At 32.7% G+C, this 21,321-nt stretch overlaps 2 protein-coding genes across 2 annotated transcripts; both read left to right on the top strand.

The window, feature by feature from the left end:
- Positions 1 to 478: 478 nt before the first annotated feature.
- Positions 479 to 2,607, top strand: LOC145087494 (putative protein phosphatase 2C 63). Its single transcript, XM_079025454.1, has 4 exons — positions 479 to 906; positions 1,201 to 1,586; positions 1,657 to 1,893; positions 1,989 to 2,607. The coding sequence occupies exons 1-4, from the start codon at positions 651 to 653 to the stop codon at positions 2,244 to 2,246; spliced, it is 1,137 nt and encodes a 378-aa protein (XP_078881580.1). The 5' UTR covers positions 479 to 650; the 3' UTR covers positions 2,247 to 2,607.
- A 12,033-nt stretch (positions 2,608 to 14,640) lies between these two features.
- On the top strand, positions 14,641 to 20,664 carry SRFR1 (Tetratricopeptide repeat (TPR)-like superfamily protein). The gene is made up of 24 exons (XM_079025455.1): positions 14,641 to 14,872; positions 14,997 to 15,106; positions 15,736 to 16,307; positions 16,400 to 16,444; positions 16,610 to 16,711; positions 16,812 to 16,892; positions 17,000 to 17,066; positions 17,152 to 17,252; positions 17,353 to 17,460; positions 17,544 to 17,614; positions 17,716 to 17,772; positions 17,868 to 17,976; positions 18,064 to 18,144; positions 18,220 to 18,306; positions 18,379 to 18,573; positions 18,676 to 18,983; positions 19,078 to 19,164; positions 19,231 to 19,330; positions 19,415 to 19,506; positions 19,586 to 19,624; positions 19,702 to 19,792; positions 19,877 to 19,974; positions 20,051 to 20,344; positions 20,442 to 20,664. Exons 1-23 carry the CDS (start codon positions 14,751 to 14,753, stop codon positions 20,337 to 20,339), a joined length of 3,012 nt encoding a protein of 1,003 aa, XP_078881581.1. The 5' UTR covers positions 14,641 to 14,750; the 3' UTR covers positions 20,340 to 20,344; positions 20,442 to 20,664.
- Positions 20,665 to 21,321: the final 657 nt, after the last annotated feature.

Raw genomic sequence — 21,321 nt, forward strand, 5'->3', positions numbered from 1 at the left:
TAACTAGTTTGGGGTTAATGACAAAAAGAAGGTTTTTTTCTACATGGGTCAACGTCAAAGCCGGCCCAACCGCTTGCGTTGAATTCCACGGATCAATTGTTTTTTGTCCCGTTAAACACGGGTTCAATTTTCAATTTCCCCCACTTATCACTCCACCTTCATTTTTTCTTTTCTTTTTTCTTCTTGACTATTTTAGTAAATTACATTTTTGTCCATCAGAAAAAGATTTTTTATTATAATAATTGATCTAGAAACATAGCTGATTTTTATCATTTTTCTTAAAAATATAATTATTTAATTTAAACATGAATCAAAAACGCTTTTGCAAAACCTTAGACAATGAAAAGAACTTTTTGGAATCAAAATTTTGACAAAAAAAAAGCCCATTGAACATTCAAGGGCCAAAAATGTAATTTACAATGAATAGTTTATAATAAAGAAAAAGACTAATAAAAAATTCCACTCGTTTTCTTCTCTCCAAGTTCACACTTTTCTTCTTTTAGGTTCTTTTACGTTGCAGAAAAAATAATTATCAAAATCCAACCAACAAACAACTACAACGACATTCGTTAATCTTCTCTCTCACTCTGCGGATTGCGTAAACGCGTGTTCAGTGCTTCAGAGAGAAGGCGAAAGGTGGTTGAGTTACGATGTTGGAGTCGTGTTACAAGCCGCTGGAACGGTGTTTCGGCGGTGGTGGTGGCGACGGACTTTTATGGAACATGGACTTGAAGCCACACGCATCCGGTGAATACTCCGTTGCAGTTGTTCAGGCCAATTCATTGCTCGAAGACCAAGGTCAAGTGTTAACTTCACCATCCGCGACTTACATCGGAGTCTACGATGGTCACGGTGGTCCCGAAGCCTCTAGATTCATCAACAGTCACCTCTTCCGTTACCTAGAGAGTAAGTAGCATCCGAAAACCCTAATTTTCTTCCACTTTTCGTCGATAGAATGATTTTTGTATTGGAAAATTTTACTCAAAGCTGTAAACAGAACTGAGAGATGTCACTAGAAAACAGTTGGATATGTTTAAGCTAAAACTTCATCATTCTGAATCTGATCCGATGCTTGAAATTGAACCAACTATCCGATAAGCAAAAATTGGTCCAGAAAACAAGCAAATCGAACACTTTCTAAGGTTTCAAATCAGCTCTTGTTCGTATCATTAATTGATTTGATCCGTGTAAATATCTCAGAATTTGCTGATGAACGTGGAGGATTATCCAAGGATGTGATAGCCAAGGCATTTGATGCAACCGAAACTGAATTTTTGCATTTAGTGAAAGAATCGTGGCTTGATAGACCACAAATTGTCTCAGTAGGTTCATGCTGTCTTCTTGGTGTGATCTCAAATGGTACTCTATTTGTGGCAAACCTTGGGGACTCCAGGGCTGTGCTTGGCCGGCAAGCTTCCGGCGGCGGCAGGATGGTTCATTCTTCAACTGTGGTGGCAGAAAGGCTATCAACCGACCATAATGTTGGGGTTGAAGAGGTCAGAAAAGAGGTCAAAGCCCTTCATCCTGACGATGCACATATTGTAGTGTACACTCATGGTGTCTGGAGGATAAAAGGCATTATCCAGGTGTACTATTTCACCCAATTGTATACCAAATTTTTATATCTTTACACATCTCTTACTCTATTATGATCAGGTGTCAAGATCAATCGGAGATGTATACCTGAAGAAACCAGAGTATAACAGAAACCCTCTCTTCCAGCAGTATGCATCCCCTTTCCCTTTAAAAAGAGCTGTAATGTCAGCAGAGCCATCGATAATAACTCGAAAGCTAAGGCCACAAGACCTGTTCTTGATATTTGCTTCAGATGGTTTATGGGAACAACTCAGTGATGAAGATGCGGTTGAAATTGTTCATAAGAATCCCAGAAATGTAAATAATCTACTCTCTTCTTTTCATCATGTTTTTTTTTTCTTGAATAGAGAATATTTATATGAAGTAATAATGTTTTTTGATATTTGTTTCAGGGGATAGCAAAGAGATTAATAAGAGCTGCAATAGAGGTGGCAGCAAGGAAAAGAGAAATGAGATATGATGATATAAAGAGAATTGAAAAGGGTGTGAGGCGACATTTTCATGATGATATTACAGTGGTGGTGATTTACCTTGATGGAGGTCGAGGTAAATGTAAATCTCATTCTCATGATGATATTACTGGTGACACTACTGCCCCTCTTGATATTTTCACTTTTAATTCAGATGATAATTCTCATCTTTCTCCATGATCAGTTTGGATCATCATATTTTGTTCATAGGGTGGGTTTCTGTTAAAGGATATAGAGAAAAAGGGTATTGTTGTAAATAGCTTCTATCTTTTCTAGGAAATAGGAAACCCATCCACCTGCCACCACTGGTGGTTGGTGGTTGTGGTTAGTTGTGAACTGGCTTAAGCCACCTTCCCTCTAGGGTTTCATGAAAATGGTGGTAAACTATAAATATAATATGGGTATGTGTATAATGTATAATGTATTTGTATAGGTGGTGGTAGTTTTTGTTTTTTGTGTTGTAAAACTGAAATATTGTGTTATTGTGTTGTTAGTATGTTTTTTTTTGGTTGAAATGGAAATAGAAATAGAAATAGAAATATACACATGTAGTTGTAATACTATATGAAAAGTCTTTAAGAATAATGGCATGAGTAACAAAGTAAACTTTGAATTCATCTACATATGAACCTTTCAAGAGGATGGACTTCTGCATTTGCCAGAAGGTGACACCTTCTGAAAAACTGCTCAGGAAAATTGTCATTTTGGTTGTTCTTATCTAAAAATATCTATATTCCTTTAACATACGTATCACTAACTAAATTGAGGAGACAAAATACGTGGGTCAAAAAATTCGGTTATCAGGCTTGACTTGTTAATAATTTCTTCTAAGACAAGTATTGTTTTAATACCATAAGTTAAACGAAATATAAAAATACGGGTTAATGGTTTATAACTATATGACACTAGACAATCGTTATCTGAGATGTACTTGGAAATCCCTGTGAGAGTTGGGTTTGTCCTGTAAAAGATCTCGAACCTGGAGTATTCGTTGAAATATTGCGAGTAGGCTTCCACTTGATTTGTTTGCCGTTTCCAAAAAATTTTGGGATGTTCGTTTGGATGGATCAGTTCGATACAATCAAATGAATTCAATTTGATTTCGATTTTCAACATATGAATTTGAATAGTTCAATCCCGCTTCACCGCCACTGCAATTTCTCAACTCACCTTACGTTCAACAAAATCAATTTGGTCAAAACCCAAATTCACAACAAAATATTTTCTCTACTTTTGGTTCGATGCAACAAACAACCAATCAACCGTCGCCTACAACACAACCATCAGTTCAAGTGGAAGCGGGAAGTAGTAAGAAAGGGAAAAGGAAAGGAAAATCAAAAGGGAAATCAATAGCGGTGGAATCTGAAAATGCAGACGTTCCAAAATGGTGGACACCGGAGGAGGAATACGCTTTGATGACGACTTGGTGTGCTACTTCAAAAAACGAACTTCGCGAAAATGGAATGAAAAAAGAAGCTTATTGGGGGGCGGTGCTCGACAAGTTTCACGCTATTTTAAAGAAAAATCCGTATCGCAACAATGATATGTTGAGCAGCAAATGGGGTATAATAACTAAGCGGTGCAGCAAATTCAACGGTATTTACAACCGGCTTGAGGCGCAACAACAAAGTGGAACCAACGACTTCGATTTGTTCAAATCGGCTAAGGAACAATATCAGGTCGAAATGGGTCATGTTTTCGACTTTGAAAATCATGGGAATCGTTACGAGCGGATCCAAAGTGGAATAAAACGCCTACATCGTCGGAGGTTCAATCCAAAAGGTCTCGCAACTCTAGCTCGGTTGACGTGTCAGACGCACGGACTAACATCGACCTAAACGCCGATGACGATGAGATCCCGGATGATATCCAAGAGATATCCCCACCATGACGACCGCCAGGATGCGACAAAGCGAGGCGCGCTGCAAGGCATGCGGAGGAGGTGGAGACGAGAGCAAAAGATGTGGCGGAAATGAGAGCCAAATTCGACGAACACAATTTATTAATAAAAGAAAAAAAAATGAGTTGAAACGTCGTAATTTGGAGTTCCTGGAAAGGCAAGCACGGGAGAAGCAGAAACAAAAAGAAAGGGAACTAATGACACATCAGTTGTCAATTCTTCGGACAAGCGATGAGAGTTTAGCGCTTGCTGATCTAGCGGTACTACAAGCGATGAAGGAACAAATTAGGAAAAAATATTTGGGTTAATTAGGATTGGTGTGGTTTTAGTAGTAATTTGAATGGTATTTTAGTTATTAATTTAGGTTTAAAATTATGTTTTTTAATTGTAATCAGAATTTTAGATTTTAAATATTATGTCTTTTTTTTTGTTTTTAAAATTATATGTTTTATAAAAAATATGTTAGTTATTAAAAAAACAAAAAGAAAAAAAAAACGAAAGCAAAAAAAAAGTAAAAAAAAAAACGAAATAGTAAAAAAAAATAGAAAAATAAAAATATTTATTTTCAAAAAGTTGGTGTTGCATCTAGTTGCATCTTGTTGCCAATTTCTCCACTTGGTGTCATAACACCATTAGTTTGTGAGGTGACACAACTTGGTGTTGCACCTTGTTGCCTACACTCAATGCTCTAAACCAAATGGAGTTTATAAAAAGGTATATTTTTTGGTATCATACATTTAAACAAATGTTTGAGAATGAGTACACATTAATGTTTTTATTGGGTGATATTTTAATTTGTTATATATATATATATATATATATATATATATATATATATATATATATATATATATATATAGAGAGAGAGAGAGAGAGAGAGAGTTAGGTTCAAATGTTTTTAGCAAATAGTGTGTGACTAAATGCATCAATGAGAATTCAAGAATAATAAATCATTAAATAAATTAAAAAATGGTATAATGGTAAACTTCCTATATCTAATTATGGTAAAAAATAATTCAATGAATACCTCCTTAATTAGTTTAACCCTACAAAGCCCACATCCCTGACCTTAAAGAGTACGACGACTTCCTTAAATCATCGATATCTCAGTTCCTCCTTTCCACCAGAAATCATCGATACCTCAATTCCTCCTTTCCACCAGAAATCGATTCTTTCACAACTGCATGTTCGTCGACCTATTATGATCGAAAAGAGGCTAGAAATGAGGGTTTGGTGGTGCTAGTGGATCGCTAGCATAGGCGATGGAGGGAGGCTGGCAGTGCAAGGCTGCTCCCCTCGGCTCCATTCTTCTTCTTGTCCGATTGTCTTGAAACACAATGGTGGTTGCAAATTGGGAGTTGTAAGGTGACAGTAAGTCGTATGGGGTGGTGGCAATTGGCAGGTGGGTGGAATCGGTGATGGAGGAAGCTGTTCAACAATGATTCAATCAATAGGTAAAGGCTCCTTCTTTTCTTTTTGTTCTTGTTTGATTTGGCAGAATTACATAGGTGTTCATTTGATTAAGAATCGATGGATGTTTGTAGAAATGTCTCAAAGAGAATTTGGCAGCTTTATTGTAGAAATGGCATGAAAGAAATTTTGAATTCTATGTTGCACGCCTAGCAGATTTTATTCTATGTATTCTGCGAGATTAGATTCTATGTATTATACAAGATTATGTTCTGTATATTCTACCAGAATGAATTATATGTATTCTCCCAGAATGTATAAATTAATAGGAATTGCAAGCAACATGTTTTTAACCATTATTAGTTTTTGTTGCATTTGTGATAGGAATGGTCGGAAGAATGGCTTGAAGACCTGATAAGAATGACTTGAAGAATGAGCCAAAGATTGATGACACTCACAGTTTAAGAATGTTCTTATTTTTTAAGAATTACACTTGTATTTATTCATTAATTGTATATTCAAGAATGCTGATTTTTTATGATATTCTTTTAGAATATGTATAAATATATTACAATGTAGAAGGCTATTAGTATGTAAGAATATGTATGAATTTGTATTTAAGTTCAAATGTATATGAAAATATTAAAATGTTGTTATTCTTTCAACTAGGAGTTCAAGAATTCTGTTATTCTTCGTTAATATTCTACTAGAATTAAACTCTGAAAGAACATCATTCAAACAAAAATCCATTCTAACGGAATAAAATTGGTTATGTTTACAAATTATGTTTAGAATTAATTAAAATTAATTTAAAAAATTCAGATTTTAAAATTAGAAGTGTTAATGATTCCTTAAAATCCGAAAATTACCTTTTTTAAAATAGGTTAATTGACCAAAATACCCTTTTTTTGAAATTTGTGTGATTATATGGTACATACTACTCTATTGTAATATCATAGACCCTCAGATCATAATCATTGATTTTATTCATCCGGTGGTCCAAATCTGTGCATTCTGGCACACAATAGTTAGTAAAAACAAAATAACCTAAGCCTATATATATATATATATATATATATATATATATATATATATATATATATATATATATATATATATATATATATACTATCTTATAAAAGAAATCTAACTATTTCTAAAAATAGATTGATTATAATAATAATATTTTTTTAAGACGTCGAAATGATGAAGCTGATAGTACAAGTAACTATTAATAAAATAATATTAAATTTTAACCACGTTTTGAATTCAAATATTTCTCATCAAATCTCCTTATATTTCTCAGTAATTTGATATGGTTCCCTCAAATCCCGGATTCATTCAAATTTTGAACCCTTTTAGATATCCTTAAATTTAGCATGTTGATTCAAATATCTCTCCCATCGCATATACCTCTTTGTTCCCTCCCCTACTATAAAGCCCACCATCCAGGAACAAAAAATGACTTCATCTCCCGTCTTCCACTATCCTCAACCATCGGTTCTATGACACTGCTTTCTGGCGTCTTTCCTTCCAAAAACGACTTCACCACAGGAACCCTAAATTACTTTTGGAAGCTCTCCCTCTTCTCATTCTTTATCTTTTTTCTCTCAACTGACATTTAGAGTTTTGATTTGTCATATGTGACGCGGTCCACCGCGGCCATGACATTTTTTGATCGTTTTTACACCGTCGCTTTCAATCAAACCCAACCATTCCCAAACGTCAGCCTGATCGATACACACTTTTGTCGTTTTCATGGTTATGCCTTCAACCACCCAGCACCATGGTTTCCAACATATTCAGGTATATTCTAGACTATACATTTATGTATAATCTTTATTGCAATTTTGAAATATTTTAAATAGATACTTAGTTTTTGACCGACTTCGATTTTCTAAACATCGAGGTTCAATTTTGTGGAAAGATCTATGTTTGATCTTTTTCATTTTCATGTTTATTGTATCATTTTCCGAATTGAGGATGTTATTACGAAGCTCAAAATCTAGAAGAAAAAATGAGCAATGGGTGACATTCATATTAAAAATAAGGGAGATAATCATTGCCAAAAGAAAAGTGTTCACTAAAATAAATATATTTGACGTCTGCGGAAAGAAAGCTAATCATCTATTAAAACTAATCGACGATAGTGAAAAAAAAACTAGCCGTCAAATCCAAATTTATAGCATAAAAGTCCAAAGTTAGTAATAAAATCATAAAGAAGACAAACTTTAAGTTTTTTTTACATCATATTGTTTCTGCTAGGGACACAAAAGTATTAATGAAGTTTATTAATCAAATGTGGTGTATAAAAAGTGTTGCACGATTAATAATATATAATTAGTCATGTGTTATTACAAATTTTCATATTTTGTGTATTCTTATAAGTCTTTATTTTTGTTTGAATGGCTTAAACATTTCATATTTTATGTCGTCTTGACCAGTTTGTTTTTATCGGTTATTTGATGTATCATGTAACAAATAACACCATAATTTAATTATTTTGTCTTCGACATGTACTTTCTTTTGTAACATAACATTTTTATAGAGGAAACATATCACCAAAAGAATTTACACGCCTCGCCGCTTTGCGCGGGTACACTGCTAGTATATATATATATATATATATATATATATATATATATATATATATATATATATATATATATATATATATATATATATATCCGTAATACAATTTTGACGATTTGCTCCAAGTTCTTGAATGTCATGTTTTGGAATTTCATTAAGATAAAAATTAACCATTTTAAGTACTTCATATGTTTTATAAGTTTAAAAAAACTTAACTGGATGTAAAAAAAACATAGATAGATAGAAGTATATTACTTTTTAAAATTATTGTTAAACTTTTAAAGTTGTATATCTTCGGCCCAATATAATACATCAACTTTGTAGCGGTGGTCTGGTAGACGTAGTTAATATTAGTTAATCTGCGAGTTAAAAAAATAATAACTTATAGCTAGTTATCTTATTCTTTAAAATCGTGTGTTTTTTTAAGATTTGTTTAATAATAAACAAAATGTGATGTGAGATATAATGAGGACATAGGAGAGTCCTTCATGGGTAAATAAGACAATGATAAAAAGGAGAAAAAATTATTCAAACGAGCATGAATTTGAATTGTGGATTCACCACTAATCCTAACGATGAAAACTACATTAAAAGTTCAATAAATGGTTTAGAATACATACCAATGTTGGAAATATGTCTATAATCGCAACAACTTAGTAGCATTTATATAATTTGTAGGGGCCTTTTGGATTATACATAACATAAAATGACAAAAAATAAATATGCGTGAATAGTTTATTAACTCAATCATATATTAGAAGCTAATAAAATTCATGGATTAATTTGAAATATCTTGAAATTTAAATCATGGATAGGTATCCCATAAAAAAAATAGGGATAATATTCACATAGTCTAAGATAAGAGGTTATAATAACCCTAGTCGATTACACAACCCTTGACTCTATCCCTCGTGATTTTTCCCTCTCTCGATAATCTCTCTCCCACTTTAGGGTTCAGGTTTTGGACTGTTGGCCACCATGAAGTCAATTTTAGCTTTGAACATCACTTTGGGGTGCGACTACATTAGAAGGGTACTATTTTGGACCCTCCATCCATCAAGTTACAACAACTGTCAAAACAAATGTATTCTTTTAACTATACATCTAGAATTTAGTTTTATTGCAAGAAAAGATTGAACTTGTGATTTTGTAAGATTATGGTGTGGCTAATTTTGTTTATGCTTCAGTTGCCATTTTGATGTTATAAGGATCCTAATTTGACACCCAATTTGTTGGTTAAATTCAAAACCTACCATCAATAAATATATTTCTTAATTTTTCTCGACTCTCAATTAATTTTTAAAGTTCTTGAGAGTCTGTAGGAAAAGGATACGCGGGTGAATATGGGTAAAAAATGGGCAATGACGAATCCGAAACAAAAAATCTATGGTGATTCCCAAATTAAGTGAAGCTAATAAAAAAGTAACACTTGTGGGGTTGGGTCGGGACGGGTCGTGTACCTTAAAAAAAACTGGATCAACCCATTTAACCTGTTAAAACCGATCAGGAACCATTGATTAAATTTTTTAAAATACTGACTGAAATATAATGAAAAAAAACGTATGGTTTAATGAAAAAGTAGTTGATTATTAGTGTATTGATACCTTATTGTTCGATAAAAGCAATATATTATATTTAACCCTGTATATTTTACAACACATAAGAAGCAAGTGACCCTTAGTAACTTATTGTTTTCTCCTTTTAAAATGATTTTTTAAAAAACAAACTCAAGGTATGTCATTTACTTTTTCTAAGATAGTTTCTAATTTTTGTGTTATATATATTATCAATAAAATCGAAAATTTAGGTAGATCCTAGGATGTACCTTCTTCCTTAGTAAATACATATGGGCTAAAATCAAACCATAGATTAATGGGATTTCATAACCATTAGGTTTTTGTTATAGTCGGGTAATGAGTTTCGATTATCATTTAACCGTTATGTTGAAAAATTGAAGTTATTTTATAAACAAATATAAATTACGTTGCTATAAATGGATTAAATGATATATTGATATTTCTTGATGATGACAGAACTGGGGACATAATTGTAATGGCTTGATGATGATGACTCGGCGATATAATTTGGGACAAACTAATAAATCAGTTTAACAAGTTTGGTGTTGATCTTATTAGTGATGACATCATGACCATATACTTATAGGTGAGCATGGTGTGGCTCAGTACGGTTTTTGGCCAAAACCGAACCGAAAACCGCAACTTCGGTTTTTTGAAGTTTAAAAACCGCAACGTTCGGTTTTTATCGAATTCCATTTACTAAGCAAAAAGTTTCTTAAAAATTAATTAGATTCTATTTATATTGAATATATTGAAGGGTTTGTTAGAATCTCATCCATCAGGGATTCTTAGTCAAAATAGGATTATCGTAAGATATAAAAAAAAGAAAAAATTCTATATTTTATAGATTTTCATTATATATGACGAGAAAAGTATATTTTTTGATTTGCCTAATTTCACGAAAATAAGAATTTCGTCTTTTATCTTGTTAATAGAGGCTTCTTGATCAATAATCAGGAATATAGAAAAAGGGGCGGAATTTCTGTGACTTTTTATTCTTTATATAATTAGATCTTATGCTAACAAAGAAAACCCCATTCGTCTAATTTTAACTTGGATTCCGATAAACTAATTACTTGTTTAGCGGTTTGGTTTTTGCGTTTTTTTTTTTTCGGTTTTTTGCGGTTCAGTTTTTTTTTTTTTTTTTTTTTTTTTTTTTTTTTTTTTTTTTTTTGCGGTTTTTTGTCAGCTTTTTTATTTGGTTTTTATTTTGCCTTTTTACTAAAACTCATGTAACTCAACGAGTTACTTTAACTCGGATGAGAAGTGTTAATCATTTTTGAGAAACTTTATGTAGAGATGAGGGGCACCAAAATTTTCATCCCCATCAATGTGCGACTCCTCAAATATGTGGGTTAAAAGCCATAGAATTGACTCTTTTATATGAAATGTGAGAATAGTGAAGGCTTTATCTCAAATGCGATGATGGATACTCTTATAAGGCTGTCAAAATTAAAGCTCAATTGATATCTTGGAGATGAACTGATACCACCACCTCCTAGTTTGAAATCAAATAACATAATCACTCATCCAACATGCTTCTAATATTTGAATATAATACAAATTAAATATAATATTTGTATCTTGGAGATGAACTGATACCACCACCTCCTGGTTTTAAATCAAATAACATAACCACTCATCTAATAAATTTATAATGTTTGAATATAATACAAATTAAATATAATATTTGTTTCATAGATACATACGATAATATTAATTAATGTATTCATAAAAATGATACTATCATCACTAGTACTCTTAATATTAAAATGTTAAAAAATATAATAAACATTAGAGTAAATTACACGAATGGTCCCTATGGTTTAGGGTAATTTGCGTGTATGGTCCTTAACTTATTTTTTTAACTCGGAAGGTTCTTACTGTTTGTTTTTGTTACGTGTTTGGTCCCTGTCTTACCTTAAAAGATTATTTTTCCCTGTATTTTTTAATTTATTTAAATAAACACACCCCAACCCCACCCCCATCACCTTACCTTACCTACCCCACAAATTTTCCCTATTTAAATAATAGTTTTTTTAGGTAAGACATAAACCAAACGCGTAACAAAAATAAATAGTAGGGACCAAGCGCGTAACAAAAACAAATATTAAGGACCTTCCAAGTTAAAAAAATAAGTTAGAGACCAAACGCATAAATTACCCCAAACCATAGGGACCATTCGTGTAATTAACTCTAAACATTATTTGTTCTTGTAAATATCACTATATACATATACATGCTTAAAAATATACAATCATCATCATCTGATAAGATAGATATTTATATTTATAGAAAGTTTCATTGTCATGAGTTCTTCGTTCTTACAAATATCAACACTTAATATATTGCGGTTTTTGCAAGACTAGAAACCGCACTGTACCGAACATTTTTGGTTTTTGAAAAACTAAAAACCGCACCATCGGTTTTCATTTCGGTTTCGGTTTATACAGTTTTTTCGATTTATGGTTCGGTTTTTGCTCACCCCTAATCCTATATCTATAACATAAAAGACATATTCAACGTTTTTGTAATAAGCATCCCTCTCTCAAGGATCATATGCTACTATAATCATAAACTTATAACTTACTAGGCATGAGATAAAAATAAAATATAATTTTATTAAATATATGTTATAATTATTTTCATCTTTCTCGATGTAACTATATAACCCTTATCATTTGTATAGTATTTCCAACTTTTGTTTGTATAATTTACATGCCAATTTTAATAGGTAATCAGTAGGTTCAATTGTGAAGTCATTTCTCTTCGGTAAGAAAAATAAGAGTTTGATTCCTTATATTAATACCTTTTTTTAGGCCTGACAATCGTGTCGTGGTCGTGTTGGCGTGTCGCGGGTTAGCGGGTCAAAATATGTCAACCCAAACACGACCCATTTAAATATACAGGTTACGGGTTGGCGGGTTTGGAACATAAACCCATATATGACCCACCAACCCATTTATTTATACGGGTTCACAAGTTGGCGGGTTCGTGGGTCCAAATTTTAGATATTTAAGTCTTAAATATCTAAATGAGAATTAAAAACATTCATAGAAACATGTTACAGACTTAGCCTTATAGGTTACGACTTATGATCTTAGACCATCCACCACGAGTAATAATGTCAAAACAATCAAATGGTCTATGAATAAATGGTATATATTATATAATACTTATTAAATATTAATACTTGATACATAAATAAATTTAAAAATATAATAATTTTTTTATTAAGAATATAAACGGGTTGGCGGACCAACCCGTTTATTTTTTGAGAAACTCATATATGACCCGTTTAATAAACAGGTTGGCGGGTTGGCGGGTTGAAAAACTCAACCCAAACCAATTTATTTCGTGTCGTGTCGCAGGTTGTGGTTGAACCCGTCGAACATGACAACCCAAATTCCAGAGCTAATTATAGCCCCTTAATTTTTTCTTTTTACAATTTTAGATCAATTGTTTTATTTTTTACAATTTCATCCCAACATTTAATTATTTTTATTAATATGATTTACTTCTTTTACAATATCCCAATGTTAAATTATTTTTATCAATTTAGTCAAAAAAATTATATATTACAATTTTTTCCTAATTTTTTTACAAATTTATTTTTTATTATTTTTTAAAACTTCACCTTTTTAGACTTTTTTGTACAACTTTGTATTCATCATTTTCACAATATTTCGGCCAAACATTTTTCTTTTTCTTTTTATTTTTTTACAAAATTTCCCGATTTTTTTACTACTCTGATTCTTTTATATTTCTTTTGAAACTTAATATGTTTTACATTTTTTTGCATAACTTTTTACATTATTCTTACAACTTCATCCGAGGGAACACCGAAACAAAGACATGGATTTAGTAAAAATAAAAATGGAAAATAGATGTTTTCAATTCATCAGAAGGGAAAGTTTTTTCTACATCGATATAATGTACTAAAGTAGACATTGTTACCACTATAACAAAAGCTTGTGTTGGCTTATGGAATCCCAAGAAGACAACATGTTTATGCTCCTTTGGCCAAATAAGACATACAAGTGAGACTTGCACTATATACACATGCTTTGCGAGAAACAGTTTCTTTATTATGTTTTTAAAACAACTTGGAAGTAGACCTGACAATCCGTGTCTGCGTGTCGTGTATTCGTGTCAGACACGAATTTACACGACACGAATTTGTTAAACACGAACACGACACAAATTATAAAACGTGTTTGAGATATCAAACACGAACACGAAACGTAAAAAATTCGTGTGACATGACACGAATAGACACGTTTTTCATCCGTGTTATATGAAAACACAAAAAAACACGAATAGACACATTTTTATGGTTTTTTTTAAGCTAGGGCTATAAACTAATTATTGACTTATACGAAATTGGTCCTTAATATATTATAAATATAAAATTTAACCCTAAAGTATATATATGTGTATATACGTGTCACGAGTCAATATGAATTTGTATCGTGTCTTATACGTGTCTAAACAGGTAAATTAGTGTTTGACACGTATAAGACACGAAACACGAATTTAAAATACGTGTCAGACACGAATAAACATGAAACATGAATTTCTAAAACACATACATGGAAAACTTGTATCGTGTTAATCGTGTCGTGTATCAAATTGTCAGATCTACTTGGAAGCCATGGATTTCTTAGTTTTCAATTTTCGCCTATTGTTGGTATTTGGTAACATGTTTTTTAAAAGAGAAACTTATATGTAGATTTGTTTTATATATATTCGTTTTCCACCCCTTATTTTAATTTTGAAAAATATACCCTGTACTTTGTATTATTTTTACATAAACAAAGAAGATTTACCGAGCTTTTTTTCTATTGGCATATATTAGCTTTGCTTTGATTTGAAGGTAGGTTTTGATAGCATCCATTTGACGTTTGACAGCAGCACGTGCATCTTGACAGAACCCAAACTAACGTCGATGAAACGTGACGGCGGAAGTGAAGTGTGAAGTGTGAAATGTGAACCAAACAAACACTACAAAAAGTAATCAATTTCACCCCCTCGCCTCCTTCCGCCACGTGTACTCTCTCTCCACTTCACCGTTCGATTCCTTCAACGCCCCCCGTTCCCAGAGTTTTCAACTCTATCCTGTTAACCCCACCCCAACCCCCACTCAACACCACCGAACGCAAATCACCAAATTCCAACACTCCGATCTGTTAATCTCCGCCGCCGATGGCTTCAACGTTGGCTCAAAGAGCTGAACTCGCTAAGTTTTGTACTTCTCGTGACTGGTCCAAGGCTATTCGCGTTCTCGATTCTCTCCTTTCTCAATCATGCGTTATTCAGGATATTTGGTGTGTACCTTCTATACCATTACACTCTATTATTGTTTTTATTAACTGTTAATTTACGATTCGATTGGTTTTGGAATTGATGATGTGTTGTTGTCAATTGATTGATTGAATTTTTTTTTTCCAGTAACCGTGCGTACTGTTATAGTCAATTGGAGCTTCACAAACATGTGATTAAGGACTGTGATAAGGCACTTAAGCTTGATCCCACTCTTCTTCACGCTTATATCCTCAAAGGTTTTTCTTTTTCACCTCTACTTCATTTTTCAGTTATGGACATTGGGATTCATTCCCCCTTGTTAATCAACCAAACCTACACAGTGTTTCTAATCAAACGATTTCTGGAAACCTAGTTTTTTAAATCTAATATTTTTAGCTTGTCATCAATCAATTCTATTAAAATTTTATCTGTCCTAAGTTTATCTGACAAGTTGTCACTTGTAGATAAAGGTTGAATTCCAGTGGCCAGTGGCCAGGATTAGTTGATTATTCTAGACTCCATGACTTGTTGCGCCTCTACATAACTATTTTAGTGACCAAATTTGAATTCTTTGGTATATATGGTTTCTATTTTCTAGTGAGATGATCAAACAAATGTTTAATTCAACACATATGATTAAATTCAGAAAGTTAAAAAGCAATGAATCAATATATTTCATATCATAATACTATGCTGTTGTACTCTAAGTTCTAGGTAAGTGTTGGCCTTTCATGGTTAGCATACCATTCAAGACTTTAGAGTTGCAGCTCTATATAATCAATATGATTTTCTACATTCATTCTTTTAGTCCCATTCGTGTTGTTTTCCATGGGTGGACAAATAAAGGAGGACACCATTTTATTACCACTAACTAAAACCTGTACAGGCCATGCATATTCTGCATTGGGAAGAAAAGATGATGCTGTAATGGTGTGGGAACAAGGTTATGAACATGCTATTCATCAGTCTGCAGATTTAAAGCAACTGCTTGAGCTGGAAGAGCTTTTAACATCTGCAAAACAGAGTATGGCTGATGCTAAACAGTTATCTGAATGGTCTGTATCAAAACCTGAGCCTAACAATTCAGTCAGAACAAGTGAAACTTCTAATAATCATACCATGTCAAGTATTGGTTATGAACCTATTGGTGATTCAAGGGAGATAGAAAGCAAGCAAAATCATGCCAGTTCTAATGGAAATCATGAAAAACAACAAAATGGGACCTACAACATATCTGTTGACTTTGGTGCAAGATCTAGTACAAGTGACACTCGCAAAAAATCTGATCTGAGCACTAAAATTTCATTAGTTCCTAGTAAATCGAGTGATAATGATAAATCTGACATGAACAGTGAACAAAGTAATGATGCTAAGGGGAATAAAAAGTTCTCTGTTACTAGAATCTCAAAGGCCAAGTCAATAAATGTCGATTTCCGCCTGTCACGTGGAATTGCTCAGGTTTCTTAAATATCCATGTTTATTTATTTATTTGTTTTCTATATTATTCTTCTTAAAAGATCAAGTATGAAGTGAGCATTCTGTTTTTGTAGGTGAATGAAGGGCAGTATGCTCGTGCCATATCTATCTTTGATCAGGTTAAACTTCTTTTGAACTTAATTTCTATAACTTAGTTTTCATACCTATGTGAACATGGAAATCCATCATACATGCATCAATGATTTTCTTCCTCTTATATCTAATAACATTTAGTTTTTTCTCTTTATCTCTTTCTTTTTTTCTTTTCTTTTATCTGATTGCAGATATTGAGAGAAGATCCTACGTACCCTGAAGCACTAATTGGAAGGGGAACAGCCTATGCATTTAAAAGAGAACTTGATTCAGCTATTGCTGATTTTACAAAAGTACCCTAAACCCTAAACATTAGTATTGAAAAGTGATGAGGGTTAGAGCTGCTTTAATTATCCCCTTCCCTTACATTTTTTTTAATTTTTTATTTTTTAGGCAATACAATCAAATCCATCAGCTGGTGAGGCATGGAAAAGGAGAGGGCAGGCTCGAGCTGCTCTAGGGGAATCTGCTGAGGTCAGGGCCTCTTTTCACTCATTCAGTTTCCAATTCTACATTTTTTTTATAACAAAAAACGAACACCTTTTTTTTTTTTTATTTTCCCTTATATGGTTTTTGTACAGGCGATTGCAGATTTGACCAAGTCCTTAGAATTTGAGCCTGACTCAGCTGATATATTGCATGAAAGGGGTATGATAATGCTTGACTTGCAATAGTTAATTTTTTTAATAGAGTTTCCATCTGTTTAAAGTTTTTAACATTGAAACTGATGCAGGAATTGTCAACTTTAAGCTGAAGGATTACTATGCTGCCACTGAGGACCTGTCTGCATGTGTAAAGCTTGATAAAGATAACAAATCTGCTTACACATACTTGGTTAGTTAGCCATTTCAATTTCAAAATCATTACTTTTTACATTTTGCTTTTTGTAGTAAAAAAACAGACTCACAACACGTGATTGGTTATACATACACAGGGTATGGCATTGTCATCAGTTGGTGAACACAAAAAGGCTGAGGAAGCACACATGAAAGCAATTCAAATTGATCAAAAGTTTCTTGAAGCATGGGGTCATTTAGCTCAGGTTAGTTGGGTGTCATTTAGCAATTAGAATAAAATGCTCAAGTAGCTTAAAAATGTGCTTAATGGCATGTGATTTTTTATTAGCTTTATCAAGACTTGGCTAATTCAAAAAAAGCTTTGGATTGCCTTCAACATGTCTTGCAAATTGATGCAAGGTAAACATTCATTCTGTCATAAAATTAAAATTAAAATTATTATCCCTGCTTTTTTATAGAAACTATCATCACTAATAATTAATAATCTTCATGAATAATAGGTTTGCTAAAGGATATCACTTGCGTGGGCTACTACTTCATGCTATGGGAGATCACAGGTGTGTTTAGTAAACACAAACACAAACAAAAACAAAAACAAAAACAAAAAAAAACTACATATTAATCTGCTAATCATGTATAACTACTATTGTAGAAATGCTATCAAAGACTTATCAATTGGGCTTACCATTGAGAGCTCAAACATAGAGTGTCTCTATCTACGGGCTTCTTGTCACCATGCTATTGGAGAATACAAAGAAGCTGTATGATATACTCCTTATAATTTTTTTTTTTTTTTTTTTTTTTCATATGTAGTTTTTGAGTTTGTGACAATATGAGTGATCTAACAGGTAAAGGATTATGATGCTGCTCTGGATCTAGAACTAGACTCAATGGACAAATTTGTCCTTCAATGCCTAGCCTTCTATCAGGTTCCACATCTTGCATTCACTGATTAATCAATAATAGACTTTAATAATAATCAATTCTATGAAATTCTCAACCAGAAAGAAATTGCTTTATATACTTCTGCAAAAATCAATAGCGAATTTTGCTGGTTTGATATAGATGGCGACATTGACCCTTTATTTAAGGTGAACATTTTTTTTTTGCTTAATATATTTCAATTTAATCAAACAGATGTAGTAAAGTTTTAATTTTTACAGGAATACTGGTGCAAAAGATTACACCCGAAAAACGTATGTGAAAAAGTTTACAGACAACCCCCTTTAAGAAAAGCAAAGTTGAAAAAACAAGACTTTAATTTTAATAAACCAAAAATCGCACTTCTCCTTGCTGCTGATCGTATTGGCAAAACAATCCAGTATAATTGCCCAGGCTTCTTGCCTAATAAACGCCAGGTGATTTATAATTGATAATTTATAAATTTATAAATATAAATAAAAGGGTTTATACTTTATATTGATTTTTATGATATTAATTATTTGTCATATATTAATCAGCATCGCATGGCTGGCTTAGCTGCAATTGAGATTGCACAAAAGGTGTCTAAAGTTTGGCGTTCATTGCAATCTGAATGGAGGTTTTCTACTAATAATAAATCCAAAAATGGAAAACGACCAAGAAGAAAAGAGAAAATCATTATTCCTTGTAGCACTAATAATAACTCAGAAGCATCAACTTCAACTGCTTTGGAAGAAAAGTCAACAGGTCAATCTGTTTTCTCATGGCTTCATCTTTATTCAATAGCTGTTAAATGGAGACAAATATCTGAACCCTGTGACCCCGTTGTGTGGGTTAATAAATTAAGGTATTTGAATATTTCCTATATTCATGTTTATCTAATTATCACTTTAAACATTTTTACTACTTATACTGATTTCATTTTTTTTTTTTAAACAAAGTGAGGAGTTTAATTCTGGATTTGGGTCCCACACGCCTCTTATTCTCGGGCAAGCTAAAGTGACTCGCTACTATCCACATTTTCAAAGGTAATCTGTAATCTTAACTTTTATTCAGAATCATTTTTTTCTAACTGTTTGTTATTTTTTTTTCAGAACATTAGATGTTGCAAAGGCAATCATGAAGGAAAACGGGCATGTGTTTAGCAAGGCAGATGTCGCGATTGATTTAACAAAAAATGGGAAGTTAAAAGAAGTGAGTTTTAACGTTACAAAAATCACCAAACATACGATATTTAATTTATTGTTATTTGGTTTTTGATTTAAAACAAAATTTCAGATTTTGAAAGCCGAGTCATGCTCTGATCTGTATGAAGCTGTTGGTGAGGATTTCTGGTTGGCTACTTGGTGTAACAGTACAGCTTTTGAGGGGTAAGAAGTAAGAACCATATTTAACTTTTATTTCTATTAATTTTGTTTCTCATTCTCTTGCATCTTTTACTCTTTTCAGGAAACGACTTGAAGGAACAAGGATCACTCTAGTTAAAATGTAAGTAATTTTGTTACCTATAAACCAGTTTATGAATTATGAGCTGAGTCAGCAGGATTGTTGCTTATGTGGCACAGGGGGGAATGCGGATTTGACTTTGCAATAAGAACACCATGTACACCTGCTAGATGGGAAGATTTTGATGCCGAAATGACATCAGCTTGGGAAGTAAGTATTTTTTTTTTAAAATATAATAAATATAATCACAATGTACATAAATATCGACATTAAAAGAAAACATTTAATGGACAGGTATTGTGTAACGCGTATTGTGGCGAGACATACGGGTCAAATGACTTTGGTACCCTTGAAAATGTGAGAGAAGCAATCCTAAGGATGACTTATTACTGGTAATACCAATTACCAATAATGTTTTATAATTTCATGATTAAATAAAATGTTATAATAATATAATTGTAATTGTAGGTACAACTTCATGCCACTTTCAAGAGGGTCTGCTGTTGTGGGTTTTATAGTGATGCTTGGGTTGCTTCTGGCTGCTAACATGGAGTTCACTGGGAACATTCCGGAAGGTGTTCAAGTGGATTGGGATGCGATTATGAGTTTGAGCCCTAATTCTTTCATGGAATCTGTCAAGATCTGGTTGTATCCATCTTTGAAGGTCACTCCCACATGGAAAGACATTCCTGATGTATCCTCCACTCTCGAGACCACTGGTTCAGTTGTTGCAGCACTTAGCTCATATTCCACCTAAAAAAGGTAAAAACTACTTTTCTTCGTCTCCTAATAATTTACAACTTTGGTCCCCGTGCTATACCATGTACATGTTTAATTCAAGTTTTCGTAACGTTTTTAGGTGATTAATTGATCCAAGATTTCCGCAAGTGTTGGTGGTTAAGTTTGTATTTTACTTTGTTTGTAGTTGTTGTATGATGTATCCATGTATTTTAGGAATGGAAATGTTCTTTCGGTTTACTCCATTGGGTGTATACAAATTAGTTTTTAGGATCAACATGTGTCAAAATTTTATGCTGCTTGTGTTCTTTTTATCTAGAAATAAATTATATAGTTTTTTTTTTCTTTTTGTTGCAGCTTTTTTTGTTTACTCCAGACTCGTTCACGTTGACCTGTTATATTGTAAAATTGTAATAGTAATAACCCACATGACAGAAAAAAAAAAGCACTTAAAAACTGAAAAAACTTAACCATCACACATGGATAATGGATTGAAAGTGAAAATTGTGGATGTGGGTAATGATAACTGTTATCATTGTTTCTAAGTGTTAAGACAATATTAGGACTTAACTTCTGTAGTATCCCATATGTAAATTGTATTTGGCCTTCCGAATGTTGTCCATTTTACAATAATTGTCCTTCGGGGATGCCCTACAGACATTAATAACCGTTTAATAATTAAATTAAAAGGATTAATAATTCTCATAAGGTACAAAACTATCTTATCTCAATTTTGTGGGCGTTATACTTATAGGATACCCCCCGTATTCATCATAATAAGCACAAAAGTGAAACTCATTATTAAATTCTCTATCATGGTCAGCATCAGTAGAACTAATCATATTATCACCAAGGAGTAATAGTTTTCTCTATAACTTTGACTGCCGAGGGACCAAAAACATCCATATGGAAATTCCAACACCCTAGTAGCAAATACATGGATTTTTAATTATTCAACGAGAAGCATGAACTTGTTTTTGAATACAACATGCATCGCAAAA

The sequence above is a fragment of the Lactuca serriola genome, chromosome 2 (assembly GCF_051521515.1).
Source record: "Lactuca serriola cultivar US96UC23 chromosome 2, Lser_US96UC23_V15, whole genome shotgun sequence".
In the NCBI taxonomy this organism is placed as follows: domain Eukaryota; kingdom Viridiplantae; phylum Streptophyta; class Magnoliopsida; order Asterales; family Asteraceae; genus Lactuca; species Lactuca serriola.

Excerpts from the sequence above, each read along its gene's own strand:
- LOC145087494 (XM_079025454.1), top strand. The coding sequence starts at position 651 with ATGTTGGAGTCGTGTTACAAGCCGCTGGAACGGTGTTTCGGCGGTGGT. Across the intron at positions 907-1,200 it reads CCTCTTCCGTTACCTAGAGA|AATTTGCTGATGAACGTGGA; the intron begins GTAAGTAGCATC and ends TAAATATCTCAG. Across the intron at positions 1,894-1,988 it reads TTCATAAGAATCCCAGAAAT|GGGATAGCAAAGAGATTAAT; the intron begins GTAAATAATCTA and ends TATTTGTTTCAG.
- SRFR1 (XM_079025455.1), top strand. The coding sequence starts at position 14,751 with ATGGCTTCAACGTTGGCTCAAAGAGCTGAACTCGCTAAGTTTTGTACT. Across the intron at positions 14,873-14,996 it reads TGCGTTATTCAGGATATTTG|TAACCGTGCGTACTGTTATA; the intron begins GTGTGTACCTTC and ends TTTTTTTTCCAG. Across the intron at positions 18,574-18,675 it reads TCTTGCCTAATAAACGCCAG|CATCGCATGGCTGGCTTAGC; the intron begins GTGATTTATAAT and ends TATATTAATCAG.